Source organism: Chiloscyllium punctatum, chromosome 15 (genome assembly GCF_047496795.1).
Source record: "Chiloscyllium punctatum isolate Juve2018m chromosome 15, sChiPun1.3, whole genome shotgun sequence".
Taxonomy (NCBI): domain Eukaryota; kingdom Metazoa; phylum Chordata; class Chondrichthyes; order Orectolobiformes; family Hemiscylliidae; genus Chiloscyllium; species Chiloscyllium punctatum.
Window position 1 is genome coordinate 102531034 of NC_092753.1, and position 26337 is coordinate 102557370.

At 44.6% G+C, this 26337-nt stretch overlaps 1 protein-coding gene across 1 annotated transcript in view; it reads left to right on the plus strand.

The window, feature by feature from the left end:
* The window catches only part of LOC140485883 (ubiquitin-associated and SH3 domain-containing protein A-like), a 171580-nt gene that overhangs the window by 131796 nt on the left and 13447 nt on the right, over positions 1 to 26337 (plus strand). Inside the window, exons 11-13 of the mRNA XM_072584332.1 lie at positions 1017 to 1161; positions 8141 to 8244; positions 9220 to 9326. Of these exons, the coding sequence (XP_072440433.1) occupies positions 1017 to 1161; positions 8141 to 8244; positions 9220 to 9326 (356 nt within the window). The remainder of the gene's footprint in view (positions 1 to 1016; positions 1162 to 8140; positions 8245 to 9219; positions 9327 to 26337) is intronic.

A 26337-nucleotide genomic window follows, 5' to 3' on the forward strand; every position in this document is an offset into this window, starting at 1 on the left:
TTACAGTGCGGAAAAGGCCCTTCGGCCCAACAAGTCCACACCGCCCCGCCGAAGTGCAACCCACCCATACCCCTACATTTACCCCTTACCTAACACTACGGGCAATTTAGCATGGCCAATTCACCTAACCTGCACATCTTTGGACTGTGGGAGGAAACCGGAGCACCCGGAGGAAACCCACACAGACACGGGGAGAACGTGCAAACTCCACACGGTCAGTCGCCTGAGGCGGGAATTGAACCTGGGTCTCTGGCGCTGTGAGGCAGCAGTGCTAACCACTGTACCACCCATCAGTCACCACCCTCTGTCTTCTTTCAGGTAGCCAATTCTGATCCAAACCACTAAATCAGTATAGGGATGATGGTCAGAATCTTTTCCCCAGAGTTGAAATGCCTAATACTAAGAAGCAAGAAGGTGGGAGGGATGGGGAGAGTTCAAAAGAGAGGTGAGGGGCAGGTATTGTATTACCCAGAGAGTGGTAGGAGTCTGAAACGCACTGCCAGGGGTCGAGGCAGATACAATAAGGATGTTTAAGGGACTTTTAAATAAGCATATGAATATGCAAAGGATGGTGGAATATGGACCAAGGGCAGGCAGAACAGATTACGTGCATTTGGCAGCATGTTCAGCAAAAGACTGTGGATCAAAAGGCCCAGTCCAGTGCTGTATTAGTCTATGAAAGAACAGCTGATATTAAGCTTCATGTGTGGCAAGTGGAATATACCCAGTGACTGTTCCTAATGAGTCAATCCAGGAGCAGCAAGTGGATCATCTCAAATGCCATGTCAAGCAGGAGCCTTCTTGTTAGTACAATCATCGTATTAAATGAAGAAGAATTTGAATCCAGATTCCAAGATGAAAACAATTTCCATGTAACTAACCCAATCCTTCCATGGAAAGGTCCAGCCTTGTCAGAGAGCTGGTAGAAACACAATGGACCAAGTGAAACAATTCTCTGAATCTGTGGCATTAAAAACATCCTAATCATTTCATAGTCTATTTTTCTATTGGTGCAGCTCTTCACCTTGACCCTGAAGTGAGGATCCGAGTGGAACCAGGCCTTTTTGAATGGACCAAATGGGAAGGTGAACGGACAATCCCAACCTTCATGTCTGTGACTGAACTCAAAGCAGCAGGGTACACTGTGGATGTCAATTACAGGTATTCACCATAATTAGCCTCGGTGACACTCCCAAACCTTCCCTTATTCGGTTAAAGAGAATATGGAGTGGGAAGTTGATCAGGAGAGGGAAAAGAAATGTGGAGATGGGCTGAATAATAATGGAGAAGGGGAAACAGTGAGAGGAGAGGTGGGAATAAGAGAGAGTATGAGGAAGAGGGGAGAAGAGGAAATGGTTGTGCAGCTGGGGAGAGAGAGGGAGGGAACAAGACTAAAACTGGCTGATGTTATTAAAGTGGAGGGGTCATAGTGACTCGGCAAATAGCAAAACCAGGAAAACAATCAGGTTTGGGCTGACAAGTAACATTTGTAGGTAAAAACAATGACTGCAGACGCTGGAAACCAGATTCTGGATTAGTGGTGCTGGAAGAGCACAGCAGTTCAGGCAGCATCCAAGGAGCTTCGAAATCGACGTTTCGGGCAAAATCCCTTCATCAGGAATAAAGGCAGTGAGCCTGAAGCATGGAGAGATAAGCTAGAGGAGGGTGGGGGTGGGGAGAGAGTAGCATAGAGTACAATGGGTGAGTGGGGGAGGGGATGAAGGTGATAGGTCAGGGAGGAGAGGGTGGAGTGGATAGGTGGAAAAGGAGATAGGCAGGTAGGACAAGTGTGCCAGACAAATATCAGGCTATGGCCATTTCCAATTAGAGTCATAGAGTCCTACAGCACGGAGACAGGCCCTTTGGCCCAAACTGGTCCATACTGACCAAAATGTCCATCCACACTAACCCCATTTCCCTGCTCTTGGCCCATATCCTTCTAAACCTTTCTTATCCATGTATTTGTCCAAATGCCTTTTAAATGTTGTTAATGTTCCCACATCAACCACTTCCACTGGCAGCTCATTCCATATGCGTACCACCCTATAAGTAAAAAAAAGGTTGCCCCTCAGGTTCCCTTTTATTCTTTCCCCTCTAAAGTTAAATTGATGCCCTCAAGTACTCGATTCCCAACTCTGGGAAAAAGACTGACTGCATTCATCCTAGCCATGTATCTCATTATCTTATACACTTCTGTAAGATTCCCCTCAGTCTTCTATACTCTAAAAGGAAAAAGAGACAATCTAACCACAACCCCCGACATTCAATAGTGTTCCCATCATTGAATTCCCCACTATCAACATCCTCGGGATTGGCATTGATCAGAAACTCACTGGTCTCACCACATTAACACAGTGGTTACAAGAGCAAGTCAGAGGCTGTGAATACTGTGGCAGGTAACTCCCCTCCTGACTCCCCAAAGCTTGTCTATCATCTACAAGGCACAAGTCAGGTGTGCGATGGAATATCTCCACTTGCTTGGATGAATACACCTCCATCAACCCTCAAGCAGCTTGACACTATCCATGACAAAACAGCCTGTCTGACTGGCACCACACCTATTCCCTCCACTCTCAATGCTCAGTAGCAGCAGTGTGTACTGTGTACAAGATGCACTATAGAAATTCACCAAGGTTCTTTCATCAGCACTTAACAAAATCCAACAATACTCATAAAGTTTGACACCATCCAGGACAAAGTAGCACATTTGACTGGCATTACATCTACAAACATCCACTCCCTCCAACACTAAAGCTCAGAAGCAGCAGTGTGTATGATCTACAAGATGCACTGAAGGAATCCATCAAGGGTCCTTAGACAGCATCTTTCAAACATAGTCTTCATGAGCCAATAACAATCCCAAAGTCTCCTTTTCCACTGCAGACTACATGTTCTGGTAATTGTTTAATTTCTTACAGAGGTTTCATTGACTTTTCTATTCCTAATCATGTGGTCAATGATCCCACACACACACTACAGTGCATCTGAGATATACGCTCTTTTGAATGGTTCTTCAAAATTGGCCTGGCTATCAAAAATGCAGATTTCATCACATGTTGAGGTTTGAGTGAGATAAAACAAGCAACTCTCCATCCACTGTCGTAAGGAGAGGCTGGATAGACTGGGGCTTCATTCACTGCAGTATAGGAGGTTGAGGGGTGACTTTATAGAGTTTTATAAAATCATGAGGGGTATGGATACGGTGAGTGGCCTTAGGGTGGGGGATTTCAAGATGGGGGCATATTTTTAAGATGAGTGGAGAAAGATTTAAAAAAGATATGTGGGGCAAATTTCCTTTGTTACGTAGAGTAGTTCATTTGTGGAATGAACTTTTAAAGGAAGTGGTGGATGTTGGTACAGAAAGAACATTTAAAAGACATTGAGATAAGTTCATGAATAAGAAATGTTTGGTGGGATATGGGCCAAATACAAGCAGGTGGAACTACTTTAGTTTAGGAACATGGTTAGCACGGATCGGTCGGACCGAAGGGTCTGTTTCTGTACTGTATGACTCCATGACACTAACTGTTTAGAACAGCCTGAGCAATATGTGCAGAAACGCAAAGACTTATCATGTAGCCTGATTTACAGGAAGCCTTTCTAAAACAAAATCGCATGTTCACAGTGACCTTTCAATGACCTCTTTTAAAGAAAGCTCTCCAGATGTCACCACAAAGCCTAATATAAATGTTTTTTTTCCACAATCCTTCAAAGCATAAGTCCTCCAAGCCATGTTAAGTATATCAGGTGAAAGACAAACTCTTGAGCAGGCTGTATTATCTGGGGTTGAATAAAGAAGTCAAGAAAAGTATGTTTACGAACAGCAACAGGGATAATCTAGGAAACTATAGACAGATGAGGGAAATTGTTGAAGAAGGTCATTAGGGACAGGATTTACTCACATTTGGAGAAGAATGAATGTATTAGGGAGAGTCTGCATGGTTTTGTGCAGATGATCCTCTCTCACGAGTTTTTTGAGGAAGATAATTGGTGAGGATAGGGTTGTGGATGTTGTCTTTATGAAAGCATTTAACAATGACCCTCATGATAGGGTGGTCCAGAAGATTAAGTCGCATAGTGAGTGGCAAGATTGATGTAAAATTGGCTTGGTCATCGAAAACAGAAGGTAATTATGGAGCGGTGCTTTACTGACTGGAGATCTGTGACTAATGGTGTTCTGCAAGGATCAGTGCTAATTGTTGTTTGTAATATGTATGTATGATTTGGATGAAAATGTAGGTGGTCTGATTAGTAAGTCTGCAGATGAAAATTGGTGGAGCTGTGGATAGTGAGGAAACTTCTCAAAGAATATAGTAAGATATAGTTTAGTTGGAAAGTTAGTTGAATAAATGGCAAATGGAGTTTAATCGGATAAGTATGAGGTGATGGATTTTGGGATGTAAAATAAAGAGGAAAGCATACAGTAAAACGGCAAGTCCTTTAGAAGCATTGATATGCCGAGGGACCTTGGGGATCCAAGTCCATAACACCCTGAAAGAGTCTACACAAGTGGGTAAAGAAGGCAAAAGGCATGCTTGCCTTCATCAGTCAAGGCTTTGAGTATAAAGGTTGGCAGGCCATGTTACAACTGTGTAAAACTTTAGTTAGGTCACCTTTGGAGTATTGTGTGCAGTTCCAGTTGCAATGCTATTGGAAAGATGCAGAGACTTCGGAGGGGCTACAGAAGAGGTTTACCAGGATGTAGCTTGGATTGGAATGTTTTAGCTATAAAGATTTGAATGTATTAGCCAAATGGAGAAGTTGGATAAACATGGATTGTTTTCGTGGATTGTTTTCATTGGCTGAGGGGCAACCCAACAAAAGTATGTAAAATTATGAGAGACATGGATAAAGTGGACAAACAGAATCCCGGTAAAAATGTCAAATAGGGAGCATAAGTTTAAGGTGAGATGGGGAAAGTTTACAGGAAATATGTGAGGTAAACTTTTCACACAGAGAATGGAAAGTGCAGGCACTTCCCCAGGTGCTGCCAGGGGAAGTAGCAGAAGCAAATGCAATAGCAACGTTTAGGAGGCTTTTGGACAGATTCGTGAATAGACAGGGGATCAGGGCATACGGACCATTTACAATTATTTTAGAATGGCATTATGGTTGGCATATTCACGATGGTTTGAAGGGTCTGTTCCTGTGCTGTGTTGTTCTATGTTCTATCAGATTGTAAGAAAACTCTACAAATCTGCAAGGATTAGTGGTCGATCAAAAGATTGGACAGATTTTAAGAACCAGTAAAAATGATTATAAAAGAAGAGGCAATACGACATAAAACCAGCTCATGATGTAAACACAGATAGCAAGATCTACAAATTGTTACATCGGAATAAAGTAACAAAATCTTTTGCTGTTCTTGCTTGTGCTTTTCTTGGGTTGCCTTCGCTTTAACTTTGATAAACTTCTCAAAGCCAAGGGAAAATCAAGAGATAATCAAGATGCAGGAACTTCAAACAGTTGCCATCACTAGGGGGAAAAGAGCTAGGATAATTATTAGATAGAAGTTGTGAGAAGTTCCCAGGACCCGATGTCCTGCATCTTCAAGAAAGTGGCTGCAGAGATTATAGGGGATTGATTTTAATCTTCCAAACTCCCTGAGATTCTGGAAGAGTTGCAGGGGGTTGGATAATAATAAATTTAATTCAGTTTTTTCAAGAAATGTGAGGTAGAAAGCCTGAATCTATCAGGTAATTAGTTAACATGTCTGTTGTAAAGAGGTGATAGCAGGATACTTCAAAAATCACAATGTGCTCAAGTAAGGTCAATATGGCTTTCTGAAAGGAACATTGTGTTTCATTAAGTTATACAAATATTCTGAGTAAGTAAAAAGCAAGGCAGATAAAGGAGAACTTGCAGATATGGCATATTGGTTTTTCAAAAAGAAATAGTGAAGCAAATAACACATCGATATTGAAGAAGAATTGGTTTGTAAAAATACACACAAAGTGGAAGCTTGCCATGTATACTTGTACATGTATACTTGCACATGTATACTTGCACATGTATACTTGCACATGTATACATGAGCTGCCCAAGACACAAAAGTCAGGTCCTTCTGCACCTTATTTCATTATGGCCTAGAAAAGGCAGTAGAATGGGGAGTGAGATATCTGGCAAAGGAACCTTGGGACAAATTATTAATATTTGTGCAGATCCATGTTCTGAGTCTTTCACATCAGTGTCATAGGATCATAGAATCCCTACAGTGTGGAAAGAGGCCATTTGGCTCAACAAGTCCACACCCACCCTCCAAAGAGTAACCCATCCAGACCCGTTCCCTTACCCTATTCCTCTACATTTACCCCTGACCAATGTACCTAAACGACACATCCTTGAACACTACAGGCAGTTTAGCATCGCCAATTCACCTAACCTGCACATGTTTAGATTATGGGAGGAAACCCACCCAGGGAGAATGTGCAAACTCCACACAGACTGTTACCCGAGGCTGGAATCGAACCCACCGAGCTACCCTGCCACCCCAACGAGGCAACCAGCAACTTGTTACTCAGCAATCCCTGCAGGTGCCTCTGAACTATTTCCTGAGCATTACAGAAGGCCATTTAGCCCATCATATCTATGCCAGTATGAAGAACACACATAAAGCAGGAACTTTACTGAACTCTCATGCACAGAAGGAATTCACTCCAAAGAATTGTTGTGCCCTTACATGCCCTCTTCAGTCTGGATTCTGGCTCTTTAGGAGTACAGCATCACCAAAATGGAGAAAGATCAAATCAAGTACATAGTCATCCTGCAAGTTGTTCAAAAGGTCACTTTTTTATATCTGGTGAAACTTGTAAAAGACTTTTGGAACTGAGATCTGCTCAGGATAGATATGATTGGATTAGCACGAAAGGTGTAAAGACAAAGGGCGTAGCATAAGGACTAAGACCACGAAGAGGCCAAGAGATGGTGTTGCATGCTCTTCTTGGCCGAATGAGTGTGGGATGAGGAGTTGTGAGGGGTGAGGACTAGACTGACAAATATTAAATAAAATTAAACATTAAATGTGGCAACCAGCCCCATTGTCACTCAGTAATCCCTGCAGCTGCCTCAACTGCTTCCTGAGCCCAACAGAAGGCCATTCAGCCCATCATATCTATGCCAGTCAACAAAGATCTGACTGCACCAAATCCATTTCCTAGCTCAAGGTCTGTAGTCCTGGAGGCAATGCAATGTAAGTGAATTTCTAAGTAATGTTTAAATGTTACAAGAGTTGTTGACTCAACCATCCTTTCAGGCAGAGTTCCAGACTCAAATCACCATCTTGAGTGAAAACAATTCTCCTCAACTCTCATCTCACCTTCGTTCTCTGGCCCCTGGTTAGTGGCCCTTCCACTAATGGACAAAGTGCCTTCCCATCCACCTATCTATTCCCCTCACAATCTCACAAACAACTCCAACAGGTCCCCTCCCAACCTTTGCACCTCCAAGGAAAACAACCCCAGCCTATCCAATCTTTCCTTGTAGCACAGACTCTCCAGCCCAGGCAGCAGCTTGGTCAACTCCCCTTTACCTGCTTTAGTGTGATCACATCCTTCCTGTTATATGTATTTTATACAGCTTTAGTTTAACCTCCTTGTTCTTGCATTCTCTGCCTCTGGCTAATAGAGGTAAATATTCCATTCGCCTTCTTAAACATCTTATTTACCTACCCTGCTGCATTCAGGGATCTGTAGGTGTGCCCCAACTACTAACTGGAATGAAAATTCTTATATTCAGGACACACCTTCCCAAGGCAATCCAAGATATTTACCAAATCTACACATCTCCAGTCAGGAGTAACAATCCGACATTCCTGTGGAACTGGGGAGGTGTCAAAAAGCTATTTCTGATTTGCTAACACAGGGAAAAATGGTATACGATTGTTTTAAACTGATAATTATACACAACACACAAATGAAGTGTTTTCTACATTGTTTGGAATTTGGGGCTGCACCAATCTTCTGGCTTGAGGTTTTGTGGGAGGGGGATTGTGTAATGTGCAAAAATCATTGTTCTGTAGTTCTATTAAAGCCAAGCAACCATCCATGGTACAGCCTGTTGCAACAAGACCCACACCAAGAACAATTGGGAAATATTTATGACTAATTTGATAAAAAATATAAATCCTTGTGCTTTTTGATAGTGTCCATATTCCTGTCTGCAATCTGGTTCCATCAGAAACATATGAAGACTACTTTAATCGATGTTCTTCGGTAATGAAAGCAATTATAGACAACAGGGATGAAGGTAAGAGCAGCAGCTATGAACTAACGGATTCATAGTTCATTAAAATGTTCATTGTTTAAGGAGCTTACGTCATATCACTCGCAAATCAATACATAATCTATCATATGTAAATTTTTTTTTACTCATTTGTGGGGCGTCCCTAGTTGCCCTTGAGGATGTGATGGTGTGCTGCTTTCTTGAACCACTGCAGTCCCTATGCTGTGTGTGTTGACCCACAATGACACTAAACAGGCATTAATCTTACATTACATTCTCACAATTAATGTGGTGTAAGTTTGGACCAAGTTAATGATCGATACTTTTTCCTATTCTGGCAGTAATTAGCCTTGGGCCATTCTTGCGATGCTTGGCATCATCTCTGATCATCTTACCCAGCCAGACACAGCAGCAGAAAATGTTCCCTGAGCCTCACTCACCCTGTCATCATTTGAGGGACTAATATCAGTAAAAATGGTTCAAGAGATAAGTGTGAGAATGTGTATGAGAAGCACTGTGATAGTCAGCTGTTTAAGGGAAACCCGTTGTCTTGCTATCTTGTCTTGCTATAATTGAGGGCCTCAAAACAAGGTCCACCATCTGTTATTGTCCAAACAAAGCTACATATTACCAAGCTATTCTCTCATCCTATCCTGTAACTTTCAAACAACCAATAACTACCTACTTCATTTGACGACAGTTTAAATTGGTCAAGGCATCCATTTCCTGTGGATACTATGTTCTGCTTGGCCCTTACATCTGTTCAAGATTTTTATCTCTCCACCCTTCAGGCTCTCTGCCTCTATTCCTGATGAAGGGCTTTTGCCCGAAACGTTGATTTTCCTGCTCCTTGGATGCTGCCTGAACTGCTGTGCTCTTCCAGCACCACTCTGATCTAAACATCTGTTCAAGATGGTACCCTTCTCTTTGAAATGATGAAAATAAACTCCAAAAACCATTTTTCTAAAGAGCTGTATGATTCCTTCTGGAATATTTCAGGAAATATTCTGCTGGTAGCTCATGCTTCAACCCTGGATTGCTGCACCCGCCCTTTGCTGGGGCTACCTCCAAAGGACTCCAAGGAATTTGTCCAAATGGTTCGAAAGGTAAGATCCTTTAAATAGAAATACAGAGGAAGAACTAAACTGCTGCTGGGGACCCCTGCCCTTACACACATTTACATTGGGTATTCTGGTGAAGCCAACTGTGATGGTTGCTGAAGGTGGAACTACCCAAGATCAGGGAGGTGAGGGAATAGGTTTGTGGTTGTGTGGCGGGGGTGGGGTGAGAGGATGAAGTGGAAGGGGAAGAGGGGAGGAGGATAGAATGGAAGAGAAATGTAAGACACAGGGAAGAGAAGTGAGGGGAGGGAAGAGCAGAGATGGATGTGTTTGGAGTGTGAGAGAAAGGGTAGTGGAGCAGGTCAGGGCAGTAAGGAAGATGGAGGGGCCAAGAGAGATGGAATCATTGAGATTGATTGACGTGGGGAGGCAGAACAGATGTGAAGCTGCAGTAGAGAGGGTGAGGTTGGATGTGATGCAAGCAGATAAGTGGGGATAAGGGAGGTGATACTGGATGGGGGGGAAAGTAAAGACAGGGTGAAGGAGGGAGAGAAAGTGACAAGGAGGATAAAGGGTGAATTGAATTGAATTTATTGTCATGAGTACTGAGGCACCGCGAAAAGCTTTGTCCCCCCTTTTCAAGGAAGGATGGTGAAGAAGAAAAGGTGATTATGATTTGGAGATGCCAATGTTGGACTGGGGTGTACAAAGTTTAAAATCACACAACACCAGGTTATAGTCCAACAGGTTTAATTGGAAGCACTAGTTTTCGGAGTGACACTCCTTCATCAGGTGGTTGTGGAGGATTGTAAGATACAGAATTTATAGAAAAAGTTTACAGTGTGATGTAACTAAAATTATACATTGAAAAAGACCTGAATTGTTTGTTAAGTCTCTCATCTTTTAGAATGGGCATGTTGGTTTGAAAGTAAGTGAAAGAGGGGAGGGTTTGCAGTGTGGTGGCAGGATTGAAATGACAAGAGAAGGTGGACAGGATAAGTAAGCTTCACACAGTCAGGACAGAGAGAACCCATTCAGAGTCAGACACAGTGTGAGTGAGTATATAGTTTGGCAATGAGAGAAAATGGTGCAGCGGGGCTGGGGTGGAGGTGGGGGGGAGGTGGGGGGGAGGGGGGTTGGTGGGGGGGAGGTTGGGGGGTTGGTGGGGGGGAGGTGGGGGGGTTGGTGGGGAGGAGGTGGGGGATTGATGGGGAGGAGGTGGGGGGTTGGTGGGGGGGAGGTGGGTTGGTGGGGGGGTTGGTTGGGGGGTTGGTGGGGGGAGGTGGGGGGTTGGTGGGGGGTTGGTGGGGGGTTGGTGGGGGTGAAGGGAGTGGTAGTTTTCTTTGCTTCTCTTTGGGCTCAGAGCCTGTGAGGTTTTCTAACAGGATAAGGTGAAATTCAGAATCAAGGCCCCAGAACAATAGATTACCATCACTCAAGCAGGGAATTAGGAGTGCAAGAAGGTGCCGTGAAATGATCCTTGTTAAACAGGGTGAAAGAGAATCCCAGGTCATTCTATGCATCCATTAAATACAAGAGGATAACTGGGGAGGAGGTAGAACCTCTCAAGGATAAAGAAGGGAACTTGTGCTTGGAGTAGAGGATGTGGGTGAGATCCTAAATAAGTACTTTGCATCAGTATTCACCCAGAAGAAGGATATGGAGGCCTGTGAGATTTGTGTGGAGCAGGCTAATATGCTAGGGCATTTTCAAATGCAGAAAGAAGTGGTGTTGGGTGCCTTAAAGAGCATTTAGGTGGATAAAGCAGCCAGGGCCTGATGGTATCTACCCCAGGTTCCTGAGAGAGACAAGAGAGGAGATCGCTGGGGCCTTGAGCAAGATTATTGTATCCTCATTAGCCACAGGAGAGGCCTTGGAGGACTGGCGAGCAGCTAATGTTGTTCTTCTGTTCAAGAGGAGAAATAGGGATAATCCAGGAAACCATACATGGGTGAGTCTCACATCCATAGTTGGGAAGCAATTGGAGAGAATGTTTAGGGATAGAATTTATGCACATTTGGAAAAGCATGGCCTAATTGGGGACAGTCAGCATGGTTTTGTGCAGGGCAGGTCATGTCTTACTAACCTGAGTGAATTATTCGAGGAGGCAACAAAGGTGCTCGATGAGGGTAGAGCAGTGGATGTTGTCTAAATGGTTTTTGACAAGGTCCCTCATTGTAGGCTCATCCAGAAGATTAAGATGTATGGGATCCAAAGTGTCTTGGCCACATGGATTCAGAATCGGCTAGCCCATAGACGGCAGAGATTAATGGTGGAAGGGTGTTTTTCAGGCTGGAGCTCCGTGTCTAATGGTGTACCACAGGGATCCGTACTGTGATCTCTGCTGTTCGTGAGATATAAACAACTTGGATGAAAATGGAGGTGAGCGGGTTAGTAAGTTTGCAGAAGACACAAAGGTCAGTGGAGTTGTGGATAGTGTAGAAGGTTGTGGAAGGATTCAGCTGGATATAAATCAGTTGTACATGTGGGTGGAGAAATGGCAGGTGGAGTTTAACCTGGATAAGTGTGAGATGCTGCACTTTGGGAAATCAAATGTTAAGGAAAGGTATACAGTTAATGGCAGGGCCCTGAACAGCCTTGATGGACAGAGGGATCTTGGGGTTCAAGTCCATAGCTCCCTGAAAGTGGCCATGCAAGTTGATACAGTGGTGAAGAAGGGGAATGGGCATGCTTACCTTCAGTGGTCAGGGAATTGAGCACAAAGTCAGATTATCATTTTGCAGCTTTATAAGACTTTGATTACATCATACGTAGAGTATTGAGTTCAATTCTGGCCACCACATTACAGGAAAGATGTGGAGGTTTTGGAGAGAGTGCAGAAGAGGTTTCCCAGGATGCTGCCTGGATTAGAGGGTATGAGCTAGAAGGAGAGGCTAGAAAAACACAGGTTGTTTTCTCTGGAGTGACAGAGGGTGAGGGGAGACTTGGTAGATGTCTATAAAATTATGAGATGCCTGGACAGGGTTGACAGTCAGAATCTTTTCTGAGACTTGAAATGCCTAATACTAGGGGGAATATATTTAAGATGAGAGGGGGAAAGTTCAAAAGAGATGTGAGGGGCGAGTTTTTCTTCATTACACAGTACATGATGGGAGTCTGGAATACAATGCCAAGGGTGGTGGTAGAGTCAGATACGTTAGGGGCATTTAAGGGAGGCTTAGATAAGCACATGAATATGCAAGGAATGGATGGATATTGACCAGGGGCAGGCAGAAAGGATTAGTTTAATTTGGTGTCATGTTCAGCACAAGTTTGTGGGTGAAAGGCTCTGTTCCTGTACTATATTGTTCTGTGTAACCTGGAAATTCATTAGTTGGTGAGGATTACACATTTGACTATATAGAACATAATTCAGCTCTCGATATCGCACCGATCTGTAGAACCAATATGAAGCACATATATCTACACTATTCCATTATAGACATTAGACAATAGGTGCAGGTGTAGGCCATTCAGCCCTTCGAGCCTGCACCACCATTCAATATGATCATGGCTGATCATTCCTAATCAGTATCCTCTTCCTGCCTTATCTCCATAACCCTTGATTCCACTATCCTTGAGAGCTCTATCCAACTCTTTCTTAAATGAATCCAGAGACTGGGCCTCCACTGCCCTCTGGGGCAGAGCATTCCACACACCCACCACTCTCTGGGTGAAGTAGTTTCTCCTCATCTCTGTCCTAAATATTTCACCCCGTATTTTTAAGCTGTGTCCTCTGGTTTGGCACTCACCCATCAGCGGAAACATATTTCCTGCTGCCAGAGTGTCCAATCCTTTCATAATCTTATATGTCTCAATCAGATCCCCTCTCAGTCTTCTAAACTCAAGGGTATACAAGCCCAGTCGCTTCAGTCTTTCAGTGTCAGGCAATCCTGCCATTCCAGGAATTGACCTCGTGAACCTACGCTGCACTCCCTCAACAGCCAGAATGTCTTTCCTCAAATTTGGAGACCAGAACTGTACACAATACTCCAGGTGTGGTCTCACCAGGGCCCTGTACAGCTGCAGAAGCACCTCTTTGCTTCTATACTCAATTCCTCTTGTTATGAAGACCAGCATGCTATTAGCCTTCTTCACTACCTGCTGTACCTGCATGCTTACCTTCATTGACTGGTGTACAAGAACACCCAGATCTCTCTGTACTGCCCCTTTACCTAAATTGATTCCATTGAGGTAGTAATCTGCCTTCCTGTTCTTGCCACCAAAGTGGATAACCATACATTTATCCACATTAAACTGCATCTGCCATGCCTCTGCCCACTCACCTAACTTGTCCAGGTTACCCTGTAATCTCCTAACATCCTCATCACATTTTACCCTGCCACCCAGCTTTGTATCATCAGCAAATTTGCTAATGTTATTGCTGATACCATCTTCTATATCATTAACATATATTGTAAAAAGCTGCGGTCCCAGCACGGATCCCTGCGGTACCCCACTGGTCACTGCCTGCCATTCCAAAATGGAGCCGTTAATCACTACTCTTTGTTTCCTGTCAGCCAACCAATTTTCAATCTAATCTAGTACTTTGCCCCCAATACCATGCACCCTAATTTTACTCACTAACCTCCTGTGTGGGACTTTATCAAAAGCTTTCTGAAAGTCCAGGTACACTACATCTACTGGATCTCACTCGTCCATCTTCAGAGTTACATCCTCAAAAAATTCAAGAAGATTAGTCAAGCATGATTTCACCTTCATAAATCCATGCTGACTCTGACCTATCCTGTTACTACTATCCAGATGTGTCGTAATTTCATCCTTTATAATAGACTCCAGCATCTTTCCCACCACTGAGGTCAGACTAACTGGTCTATAATTTCCTGCTTTCTCTCTCCCACCTTTCTTAAAAAGTGGTATAACATTAGCCACCCTCCAATCCGCAGGAACTGATCCCGAATCTATCGATCTCTGGAAAATAATCACCAACGCATCCACAATTTCCCGAGCCACCTCCTTCAGTACCCTGGGATGTAGACCATCAGGCCCCGGGGACTTATCAACCTTCAGACCTAACAGTCTCTCCAACACCAAATCCTGGCAAATATAAATTCCCTGAAGTTCAGGTCCTTTAGCCACTGTTACCTCAGGGAGATTGCTTGTGTCTTCCCCAGTGAACACAGATCTGAAGTACCCATTCAATTCTTCTGCTATTTCTTTGTTCCCAGTAATATATTCCCCTGTTTCTGTCTTCAAGGGCCCAATTTTAGTCCTAACCATTTTTTTGCCTTGGACATACCTAAAAAAGCTTTTACTATCCTCCCTTATATTTTTGGCCAGTTTACCTTCGTACCTCATTTTTTCTCTGCGTATTTCCTTCTTAGTAATCCTTTGTTGCTCTTTAAAAGCTTCTCAGTCCTCAGTTTTCCCACTTATCTTTGCTATGTTATACTTTTTCTCTTTTAACTTTATATGTTTCTTAACTTCCCTCGTCAGCCACGGCCGCCCATGCCTCCTCCTGGGATCTTTCTTCCTTTTAGGAATGAACTGATCCTGTATACACAGAAATATCCGCCATTGTTCCTCCACGGTCATCCCTGCTAAGGTATTGCACCATTGAACTTTGGCCAGCTCCTCCCTCATAGCTCCATAGTTCCCTTTATTCAACAGAAATATTGTCACTTCCGATTGTACCCTCTCCCTTTCAAATTGCAGATTGAAGCTTATTGTATTATGGTCACTACTTCCCAATGGCTCCTTCACTTCGAGGTCTCTGACCAATTCTGGTTCGTTACACAATACCAGATCCAGAATTGCCTTCTCCCTGGTCGGCTCCAGCACCAGCTGTTCTAAGAATCCATCTCGGAGGCACTCCACAAAGTCCATTTCTTGAGGTCCAATACTATCCTGATTCTCCCAGTCTACCTGCATGTTAAAATCCCCCATAACAACTGTAGTAACATCTTTGCGACAGGCCAATTTCAGATCCTGATTCAACTTACATCCGACATCCAGACTACTGTTTGGGGGCCTGTAGATAACTCCCAAGAGGGTCTTTTTACCCTTAGTATTTCTCACCTCTATCCACACTGACTCTACATCCCCTGACTCTAGGTCCCCCCGCGCAATGGACTGAATATCCTCCCTTACCAACAAGGCCACCCCACCCCCTCTGCCCGTCAGTCTGTCCTTACGATAGCACGTGTAGCCTTGAATATTCATTTCCCAGGCCCTGTCCACTTGAAGCCACGTCTCCGTTATCCCCACAATATCGTATCTGCCAATTTCCAAAAGAGCCTCAAGCTCATCCATCTTATTTCTAATGCCTCGTGCATTCATGTATAGTATTTTTAATTTGTTACTGCCCTCACCCTTCCCATCAACCCCTATTTCACTCAACCTTGCAGCATGATCCCTTTCTGAGTTTTCTGCCTCATTGATTCAGTTGTCTTTCTTGACTTCTCTTGTTCTAACTTTCCCTTCAATTTCCTTTTTGAACATTCAGTTTGTCCCCCCCCCCGCTACTTCGTTTAAACGTAGCTGTGTTGCAGTAAAAAACCTGCCTGCCAGAATGCTGGTCCCTAACCTATTAAGGTGCAAACCGTCTCTCTTGTAGAATTTATGCTTACCACAAAACATACCCCAGTGATCCAAGAATTTAAATCCTTGCTTCCTGCACCAGTTCTCCAGCCACACGTTCAAGTCCATTATCTCCCTGTTTCTGTCCTCACCAGCCCGAGGAACTGGAAGCAAACCGGAGATAACCACCCTGGACGTCCTGCTTTTCAGCCTTCTTCCTAGTTCTCCGAAGTCCCGCTGTAGTATGTTCCTCCTCTTCTTCCCGATATCATTTGTGCCGACATGTCCCACCACCTCTGGCTCTTCACCCTCGTCCTTGAGGATTTCCTGCACTCTGTCTGTGATGTCTTTAACCCTGGCACCAGGAAGGCAACACACCATCCTTAAGTCCCGCCTGCTGCCACAAAAACCCCGGTCAGTTCCTCTCACTATGGAGTCCCCTATTCCCACGGCTCTGTGCGATGTCTGACTCTTCCACTCTGTCTCCACGCCAACTTTTGATTGACAGACCTGGCCGCCTCACGGACTGGCAGTGTCATCAGTCTCTACTGTTTCCAAAAGATTCAACTTGTTCCTGACAGGTACTTCCCCCGGGGTCTCTTGCACCTGTCTCCTCTCTGCCTTCCTCATCGTCTGCTCTCTTCTGGTACGATTGGTGTAATAACCTCGCTGAAGGTCTTGTCCAGAAAGATCTCGTTCTCTCGGATGAGCCTAAGGTCCTCGAGTTCTTTCATCAGTGCTGCAATATGCTCGGTCAATAGCTGAATGTGCTCACACTTTCCACACATATACGAGCCAGACACACCAGAGTCGTTGACCTCCCACATCAAGCACGTAGCGCACTGAACCAGCTGGGCAGTCATGTCTTCACCCTCTTCAACTGTAGCGGAATCACTTCACTCAACCTCCTTGTCTATGACTCCTGAGCTGAAGCCTCACTCTTCGATCCAAACTTCCTTAGACCCTCTTTTTGTGGCAAGGCTGTGGACTCTTAATTTAGGTTAGAGGAGGAGGGAGGGAGGGAGACCCTACCTTGTAGGACCTGGGGTTTAGAACACACCCACTCAAATAACAATCACTTACCTTCCCGACCGGCTTTGCGCTCCGCCTGAACTTCCGCCCAGCTCCCGCCGCTCTCTGCTGTTTATCCAATGACTATTTAACTGCCCTTAAAGTTGGCGAGTCTACTACTGTTGCAGGCAGTGCGTTCCACACCCCTAGTATTCCACTACTAAGGAAAGAACCTACCTCTGACGTCTGTCCTATATCGATCATCCCTCAATTTAAAGCTATGTCCCCTCATACTAGCCATCACCATTCGAGGAAAAAGGCTCTCCCTGTCCACCCTATCTGACCCTCTGATTATCTTATGTGTCTCAATTAAGTCACCTCTCAACCTTCTTCTCTCTAACAAAAACAGCCTCAAGTCCCTCAGCCTTTCCTCATAAGACCTTCCCTTCAAACCAGGCAACATACTAGTAAATCTCCTCTGAACCCTTTCCAAAGCTTCAACATCCTTCCTATAATGCAATGACCAGAACTGTTCACAATACTCTAAGTGTGGCCATATCAGAGTTTTGTACAGTTGAAGCATGACCTCGTGGCTCCGAAACTCAATCCCTTTACCAATAAAAACTAACACACTGTATGCCTTCTTAACAGTGGCAAACTTTCAAGGATCTATGTACCTGGACATCGAGATCTCTCTGCTCATCTACACTACCAAGAATCTTACCAAAAGCCCATACAATACTTTGTATTTGTGTTGCTCCTTCCAAAGTGAATCACCTCACACTTTTCCGCATTAAACTCCATTTGCCACCTCTCAGCCCAGCTCTGCAGCTTATCTATGTCCCTCTGTAACCTGCAACATCATTCTGCACTATCCACAATTCCACCGACATTAGCGTCATCCGGCAAATTTTCTAACCCATCCTTCTATGCCCTCATCCAGCTCATTTATAAAAATGACCAACAGCAGTGGCCCCAAAACAGATCCTTGTGATACACCACTGGTAACTGAACTCCAAGATGAACATTTCCCATCAACCACCACCCTCTGTCTTCTTTCAGCTAGCCAATGTCTGATCCAAACCGCTAAATCACCCTCAATCCCATGCCTCTGTACTTTGTGCAATAGCCTCCCGTGGGAAACCTTATCAAACACCTTACTGAAATCCAAATACACCACATCAACCGCTTTACCCTCATCCACCTGTTTAGTCACCATCTCAAAGAACTCAGTAAGGTCTGTGAGGCACAACCTACCCTTCACAAAACCCGGTTGACTATCCCTAATCAACTTATTCCTTTCTAGATGATTATAAATCCTATCTCTTATAACTTTTTCCAACACTTTATCCACAACCGAAGTAAGGCTCACTGGTCTATAATTACCAGGGGTGTCTCTACTCCCCTTCTTGAACAGGGGAACCACATTTGCTATCCTCCAGTCTTCTGACATTATTCCTGTAGACAATGATGACATAAAGATCAAAGACAAAGTTTCTGCAATCTCCTCCCTGGTTTCCCAGAGAATCTGAGGATAAATCTCATCCACTCCAAACTTTCCAGAATTGCTAGCACCTCCTCCTTGTTTACCTCAATCCCATTCCAAAGTTGAAGTCCCCCATAACAACTCCCCTGTTACTCTCGCTCCTTTCCAGAATTATCTTTGCTATCCTTTCCTCTACATCTCTGGAACTATTTAGAGGCCTATAGAAAACTACTAACAGGGTGACCTCTCCTTTCCTGTTTCTAACCTCAGCCCATACTACCTCAGTAGACTAGTCCCCATCAAACATCCTTTCTGCCACTATAATACTGTCCTTGACTAACAATGCCATACCTCCCCCTCTTTTACCACCTTACCTGTTCTTAATGAAATATCTCAATCCCGGAACCTGCAACAACTATTCCTGTCCCTGCTCTATCCATGTCTCTGAAATAGACAATAGACAATAGACAATAGATGCAGGAGTAGGCCATTCAGCCCTTCGAGCCTGCACCGCCATTCAATATGATCATGGCTGATCATTCCCAATCAGTATCCTGTTCCAGCCTTATCTCCATAACCCTTGACTCCACTATCTTTAAGAGCTCTATCCAATTCTTTCTTAAATGAATCCAGAGACTGGGCCTCCACTGCCCTCTGGGGCAGAGCATTCCACACAGCCACCACTCTCTGGGTGAAGTAGTTTCTCCTCATCTCTGTCCTAAATGGTCTACCCCGTATTTTTAAGTTGTGTCCTCTGGTTCGGCACTCCCCCATCAGCGGAAATATGTTTCCTCCTGCCAGAGTGTCCAATCCTTTCATAATCCTATACGTTTCAATCAGATCCCCTCTCAGTCTTCTAAACTCAAGGGTATACAAGCCCAGTCGCTTCAGTCTTTCCGTGTAAGGTAATCCCGCCATTCCAGGAATTGACCTCGTGAACCTACGCTGCACTCCCTCAATAGCCAGAATGTCTTTCCTCAAATTTGGAGACCAGAACTGTACACAGTACTCCAGGTGTGGTCTCACCAGGGCCCTGTACAGCTGCAGAAGCACCTCTTTGCTTCTATACTCAATTCCTCTTGTTATGAAGGCCAGCATGCTATTAGCCTTCTTCACTACCTGCTGTACCTGCATGCTTGCCTTCATTGACTGGTGTACAAGAACACCCAGATCTCTCTGAACAGCCCCTTTACCTAATTTGATTCCATTGAGGTAGTAATCTGCCTTCCTGTTCTTGCCACCAAAGTGGATAACCAGACATTTATCCACATTATACTGCATCTGCCATGCATCTGCCCACTCACCTAACTTGTCCAGGTCACCCTGTAATCGCCTAACATCCTCATCACATTTCACCCTACCACCCAGCTTTGTATCATCAGCAAATTTGCTAATGTTATTGCTGATGGCCACAACATCAAAGTCCCAGGTACCAATCCATGCTGCAAGTTCACCCACTTTATTTCAGATGCTCCTGGTGTTGAAATAGACACACTTCAAACCAACTTCTTGCTTGCCGGTACACTCCTGCGACCTTGAAACCTGATTCATGACCTCACGACTCTCAACCTCCTGGACACTGGAGCTACAATTCAGGTTCCCATCTCCCTGCTGAATTAGTTTAACCCCCCTCCCAAAGAGCATTGGCAAATTTCCACACACCCCCCTCCCAGGGTATTGGTACCCCTCTGATTTGGGTGAAGACCATCCTGTTTGTAACAGTCCCACCTATCCAGAAAGAGCCTCAGTTTTCCAAGTATCCAAAACCCTCCCTCCTGCACCATCTCTGTAGAGCTTGTTCAACTCCTCTCTCTCTCTATTCCTTGCCTCACAAGCATGTCGCACAGGCAAAAAACCTGAGATAACAACTCTTTGTTCTATCTCTAAGCTTCTACCCTAGCTCCCTCAATTTCTTCCTTACATCCCTTGCATTGTTGCCTATGTGGACCATGACCTGGAGCTGATCCCCCTCCCCCTTAAGAATCCTGAAAACATGATCTGAGACATCACAGACCCTGGCACCTGGGAGGCAACACTGCAGCCCCAAGTCTCTTTCATTCCCACAGAATCTCCTGTCTTGTGACAGCCCTAGACATCAAGATCACATTTGACTGGCTGTGGCATCAAGGAGCTCTAGGAAAGTGGAGTCAACGGGAATCAAAATAAAAGATCTGATTTTACTTTGGAGTAATTCCTGGCACATCGGAAAATGGTTGCGGCTCCACAACATCTGGAGTAGTTCCTCAGGATGGTGTCCTGGGCTCAGCCATCTTCAGGTGTTTCATCATTGACCTTCCCTCCATCATAAAGTCAAAATTGGGATTGTCTGCTGATAACTGTACGCCTCATTTATTTTATCCAAGTTTGGACTGGCTATTGCCAAGTAATAGATGCACTACACAATTGCCAGGCAATGAACCTCTTTTAACAAGAGAAATCTAGCATATTTTTTTTAAATCCATTTACGAGACAAGGGCATCACTGGCTAGGCCAGCATTTATTGCCCAAGCCTAAGTTCAGAGTCAACTACATTGCTGTCCATCTGGAGTCACATGAGGGTCAGACCAGGTAAGGATGGCAGTTTCCTTCCCTAAAGGACATTAGTGACCCAGATCCTGACTATTGACAATCGATTTATGGTCATCATTAGTATCTTTGTTCTAGATATTTATTGAATTCAAATTCCACCATCTTCTGTGGCAGTATTCAAACCCAGGTCCCCAGGAATTTAGCTGGGACTCTGGATTAACAGTCTTGCAATAATACAACTAGGCCATCGCCTCTCCTTCATGTTCAAAAAGATTATCATCACCAAATGCCCCACTATCAACATCTTCATGGTGGCCACTGACCAGAAATTGAATGAACCATATAAATACAGTGGCTACAAGACCTAAGATTCCTGCAGTGAATAAGTCACCTCCTGAATCCACCATCTGTCAGGCACAATTCAGGAGTGCAATGATATATTTCGGGCATTCCTGATGAAAGGCTTATGCCCGAAACGTCAATTCTCCTGCTCCTCAGATGCTGCCTGACCTGCTGTGCTTTCCCAGCCACAGCAGATACATGGGAACTATATGAAAATACCCCTCCAAGCCACTCACCACCTGGACTTGGAAATCCATCACCATTCCTTCAGTGTCACTGAGATGAATTAGAACATAGAACATAGAAAAGTACAGCACAGAACAGGCCCTTCGGCCCACGATGTTATGCTGAGGGTTAATCCTAATCTAAAATAATATAACCTAGCCTATGCTCCCCTCAACTCACTGCTGTCCATGTGCAAGTCCAGCAGTCGCTTAAATATCCCAAATGATTCTGCTTCCACAACCACCACTGGCAACGCATTCCATGCATTCACAACTCTCTGCATAAAGAACCTACCTCTGACATCTCCTTTATACCTTCCACCTAACACCTTAAAACTATGACCCATCATGCCAGTCAATCCTGCCCTGGGGAAAAGTCTCTGGCTATTGAGTCTATCCATGTCTCTCATTATCTTGTATACCTCGATCAGGTCACCTCTTTTCATCCTTCTCTCCAGAGAGAAAAGTCCGAGCTTATTCAACCTTTCTTCATAAGGCAAGCCCCCCAGTCCAGGCAGCATCAAGGTAAACCTTCTTTTCACCCTCTCCAAAGCCTCTGTATCTTTCCTATAGTAGGGCGACCAGAACTGGACACAATATTCCAAGTGTGGTCTCACCAGGGACTTGTAGAACTGCAGCAAAACCTCATGGCTCAGAATCTCAATCCCCCCGTTAATGAAAGCCAAGACACCATATGCTTTCTTAACAGCCCTATCCACTTGGGTGGCAACTTTGAGGGATCTATGTAGTAGTTGATGGCAAAGGTTCATCTTGGAGTGCCGTCACTAGCGGTGTTCCGCAAGGATCTGTTTTGGGACCATTGCTGTTTGTCATTTTTATAAATGACCTGGAGGAAGGGTTAGAAGGTTGGGTGAGCAAGTTTGCGGATGATACGAAAGTCGGAGGAGTTGTAGACAGTGAGGAAGGATATAGCAGGTTACAGCGGGATATAGAGAAGCTGCAGAGCTGGGCAGAAAGGTGGCAAATGGAGTTCAATGTAGCTAAGTGTGAAGTGATTCACTTTGGTAAGAGTAATAAAAAGATGGATTACTGGGCTAATGGTAGACTACTTGGTAGTGTGGAAGAGCAGAGGGATCTTGGTGTCCATGTACACAGATCTCTGAAAGTTGCCACCCAGGTAAATAGTGCAGTGAAGAAGGCATATGGCGTACTGGCTTTTATTGGTAGAGGAATTGAGTTCCGGAGTCCTGAGGTCATGCTGCAGTTGTATAAGACTCTGGTGCGGCCGCATCTGGAATATTGTGTGCAGTTTTGGTCGCCATACTATAGGAAGGATGTGGAGGCACTGGAACGGGTGCAGAGGAAGTTTACCAGGATGTTGCCTGGTATGGTAGGAAGATCCTATGAGGAAAGGCTGAGGCACTTGGGGTTGTTTTCTTTGGAGAAAAGAAGGTTTAGGGGTGATTTGATAGAGGTGTACAAGATGATTAGGGGGTTAGATAGGGTTGACAGTGAGAACCTTTTCCCACGTATGGAGTCAGCTATTACAAGGGGGCATACCTTTAAATTAAGGGGGGGTAGATATAGGACTGATGTTAGGGGTAGGTTCTTCACTCAGCGAGTCGTAAGTTCATGGAATGCCCTGCCAGTAGCAGTAGTGGACTCTCCCTCTTTATGGGTATTTAAGCGGGCATTGGATAGGTATATGGAGGATAGTGGGTTAGTGTAGGTTAGGTAGGCTTTGATCGGCGCAACATCGAGGGCCGAAGGGCCTGTACTGCGCTGTATTCTTCTATGTTCTATGTTCTATGTTCTATGTACTTGCACACCCAGATCCCTCTGTTCCTTCACACTACCAAGAATCCTGTCTTTAATCCTATATTCAGCATTCGAGTTCGACCTTCCAAAATGCATCACTTCACATTTATCCAGGTTGAACTCCATCTGCCATTTCTCAGCCCAGATCTGCATCCTGTCTATGTCACGCTGCAGCCTGCAGTAGCCCACGATACTATCAACAGCACCTCCAACCTTTCTGTCATCTGCAAATTTACTAACTCACCCCTCAACCTCCTCATCCAAGTCATTTATAAAAACTACAAAGAGCAGAGGCCCAAGAACCTAGCCCTGTGGGACCCCACTCACCCCTGACCTCCAGGCAGGATACTTTCCATCTACAACCACTCTCTGCCTTCTGTCAGCCAGACAATTCTGAATCCAATTAGCCAAATCTCCCTGTATCTCATACTTCCTGACTTTATGAATGAGCCTACCATGGGGAACCTTATCAAGTACCTTGCTGAAGTCCATATACACCACATCCACTGCTCGATCTTCATCGGCATGTCTCGTCACCTCCTCAAAGTACTTTGTGAGGCATGACCTGCCCCTCACAAAGCCTTGCTGACTGCTTTTAATCACGCTATGCTTTTCCAAATAGTCATGAATCCTATCCCTCAGAATTCTTTCCAAAACCTTGCTGACCACAGAATGACTTGTGTAATTGCCAGGGATTTCCCTATTACTTTTCTTGAAAAAAGGAACAACATTCACCTCTCTCCAATCCTCCGGTATGACTCTCATGGAGAGTGAGGAGGCAAAGGTCTTCACCAGAGGCTTAGCAACCTCCTTTCTCGCTTCCTGGAGCAGCCTGGGATAAATCTGGTCTAGCCCTGAGGACTTATCAATCTTAATGTTTTCCAAAATGTCCAGCACATCAGCTTCATCAATCTTGATCTGTTCAAGCCTGTACCCCAGCTCCTCAAAGGTCTCATTCACAACAAGGTCCCTTTCCCTAGTGAAAACTGAAGCAAAAAACTCATTGAGAGCTTCCCCTACCTGCTCAGACTCCACACACAAGTTCCCTCCGCTATCCCTGATGGGCCCTACCTTCTCCCTGATCATTTTCCTATTCCTCACATATGAGTAAAATGCCTTTGTGTTCTCCCTAATCCTTCTTGCCAAGCCTTTTTCATGCCCCCTCCTGGCTCTCCTCAGTCCATTTCTGAGCTCCTTTCTAGCAAGTCTGTAATCCTCTAAAACTGTGCTAGATCCTTGCTTCCTCCACCTTACGTAAGCTGCCATTTTTCCTTTTGACGAGAAGCTCCTCTGTTCTCGTCATCCAAGGTTCCTTAATCTTACCCCTTCTCACCTGTCTCAGAGGAACAACTTCGTGCATCACTCGCAACAACTGCTCCTTAAATAGTCTCCAAATGTCTGCTGTGCCCTTTCTGTGGAACAGTTGCTCCCAGTCTGTACTTCCCAACAGGTTTGTTTGGTAGCACTAACCTTTGGAGCGCCGTTCCTTCATCAGGTGGTTGTGGTGGTTAAGATCATGTTCACACATTCTAAGATTGTTTCCTGTATCAGATCTCCATGACACTGGACTCTTTTGGCTAAAAATGCTGTGATCATGATCTTATTCTCCACAATCACCTGATGGAGGAGCAGTGCTCCAAAAGCTAGTGCTTCCAAATAAACCTATTGGACTATAACCTGGTGTTACGTAATATTGTTGCAGGTAGTTTTGCGAGCTCTGTTGGATGGACTTTAAACTAGTTTGGCATTGGGCTGGGAACCCAAGGACAGGCTCTGAGTTCGCTGGAGTGGGTGAGGGCTCAAGGAAAAAGAAAATCAAGGTAGTAAATAAAACGCAAGAAGCAGCTGAGCAGTGGGACATTCAGATGAGTGGAAAGTAGGTAAGACAATAAAACATAGGAGCATAAATAAGGCCACTCAGACCATCACATCTGCTCCACTCTCTGCCTGAAAATGTTTCTCCTTATTTCCATTTTAAAAGGTCTTCCCACGATTTGAAGGCTGCCCTCAGGTCCTAGTCTCTGCTACCAATGGAAATATCTTCCCAACATCCACTCTGTCCAGGCCATTCAGTATTCTGTAAGTTTCAATTAGGTCCCCCCTCATCCTTCTAAACTCCATCAAGTATAGACCCAGAGTCCTCAAACGCTCCTCATATGTTAAGCTTTTTGTTCCTGGGACCATTCTTGTGAACCTCCTCTGAACATGCTCCAGGGCCAGTACATCCTTCTTGAGATATGGGGCCCAGAACTGGGCACAATACTCCAAATGTGGTCTGAGCAGAGCCTGAGAGAGCCTCAGAAGGACATGCCTGCTTTTATATTCAAGTCCTCTCAAAATAAATACCATCATTAACAACAGAGAAAGTGAGAATGTTTGAAAACAGTTTCTTCTGGTGGAGGTATTAAGAGTCAAAAAGAAGGTATAAAAATTGGCGTTAGGGTTTGCAGCATTCGAAACAAAGTAAATTAGTTGATTGCACAAATCATTGTGAATGGATATCATTTAGTGGCCATTACAGATTCACAGCTGCAGGATGGTTACAACTGGGTAGTTATGTATCCCGGGGTATCAGCCCATTCAGGAGGGAAAGTGAGGCGGTATAGCTCTGATATTTAAGGATGGCATCAGGGTGTTAGTGAGAAATGACATAAGTTCTATGGAGAAAAAGATTGAATCAATGTAGTAAGGGGAAAAATGTCTCTGACAGTCTACATTACAGTACAGTGTGGAAACAGGCCCTTTGGCCCAACAAGTTCACACCGACCCACCACCCACCCATGCCCCTACATTTACCCCTTACCTAACACTACAGGCAATTTAGCATGGCCAATTCACCTGACCTGCACATCTTTGGATGTTGGGAGGAAACCGGAGCACCCGGAGGAAACCCATGCAGAGAATGTGCAAACTCCACACAGTCAGTCGCCTGAGGCGGGAATTGAACCCAGGTCTCAGGCGCTGTGAGGCAGCAGTGCTAACCACTGTGCCACAGTGCCACCCACATAGTCTATAGGCCTTCAAATAACATGATGGTGGGATGGGCAATAAACAAGAAATAATTAATGCTTGTAAAAGTGATATGGCAATTATGATGGGGGATTTCAATCCACATATTGATTGGTCAAACCAAATTGATCGAGGC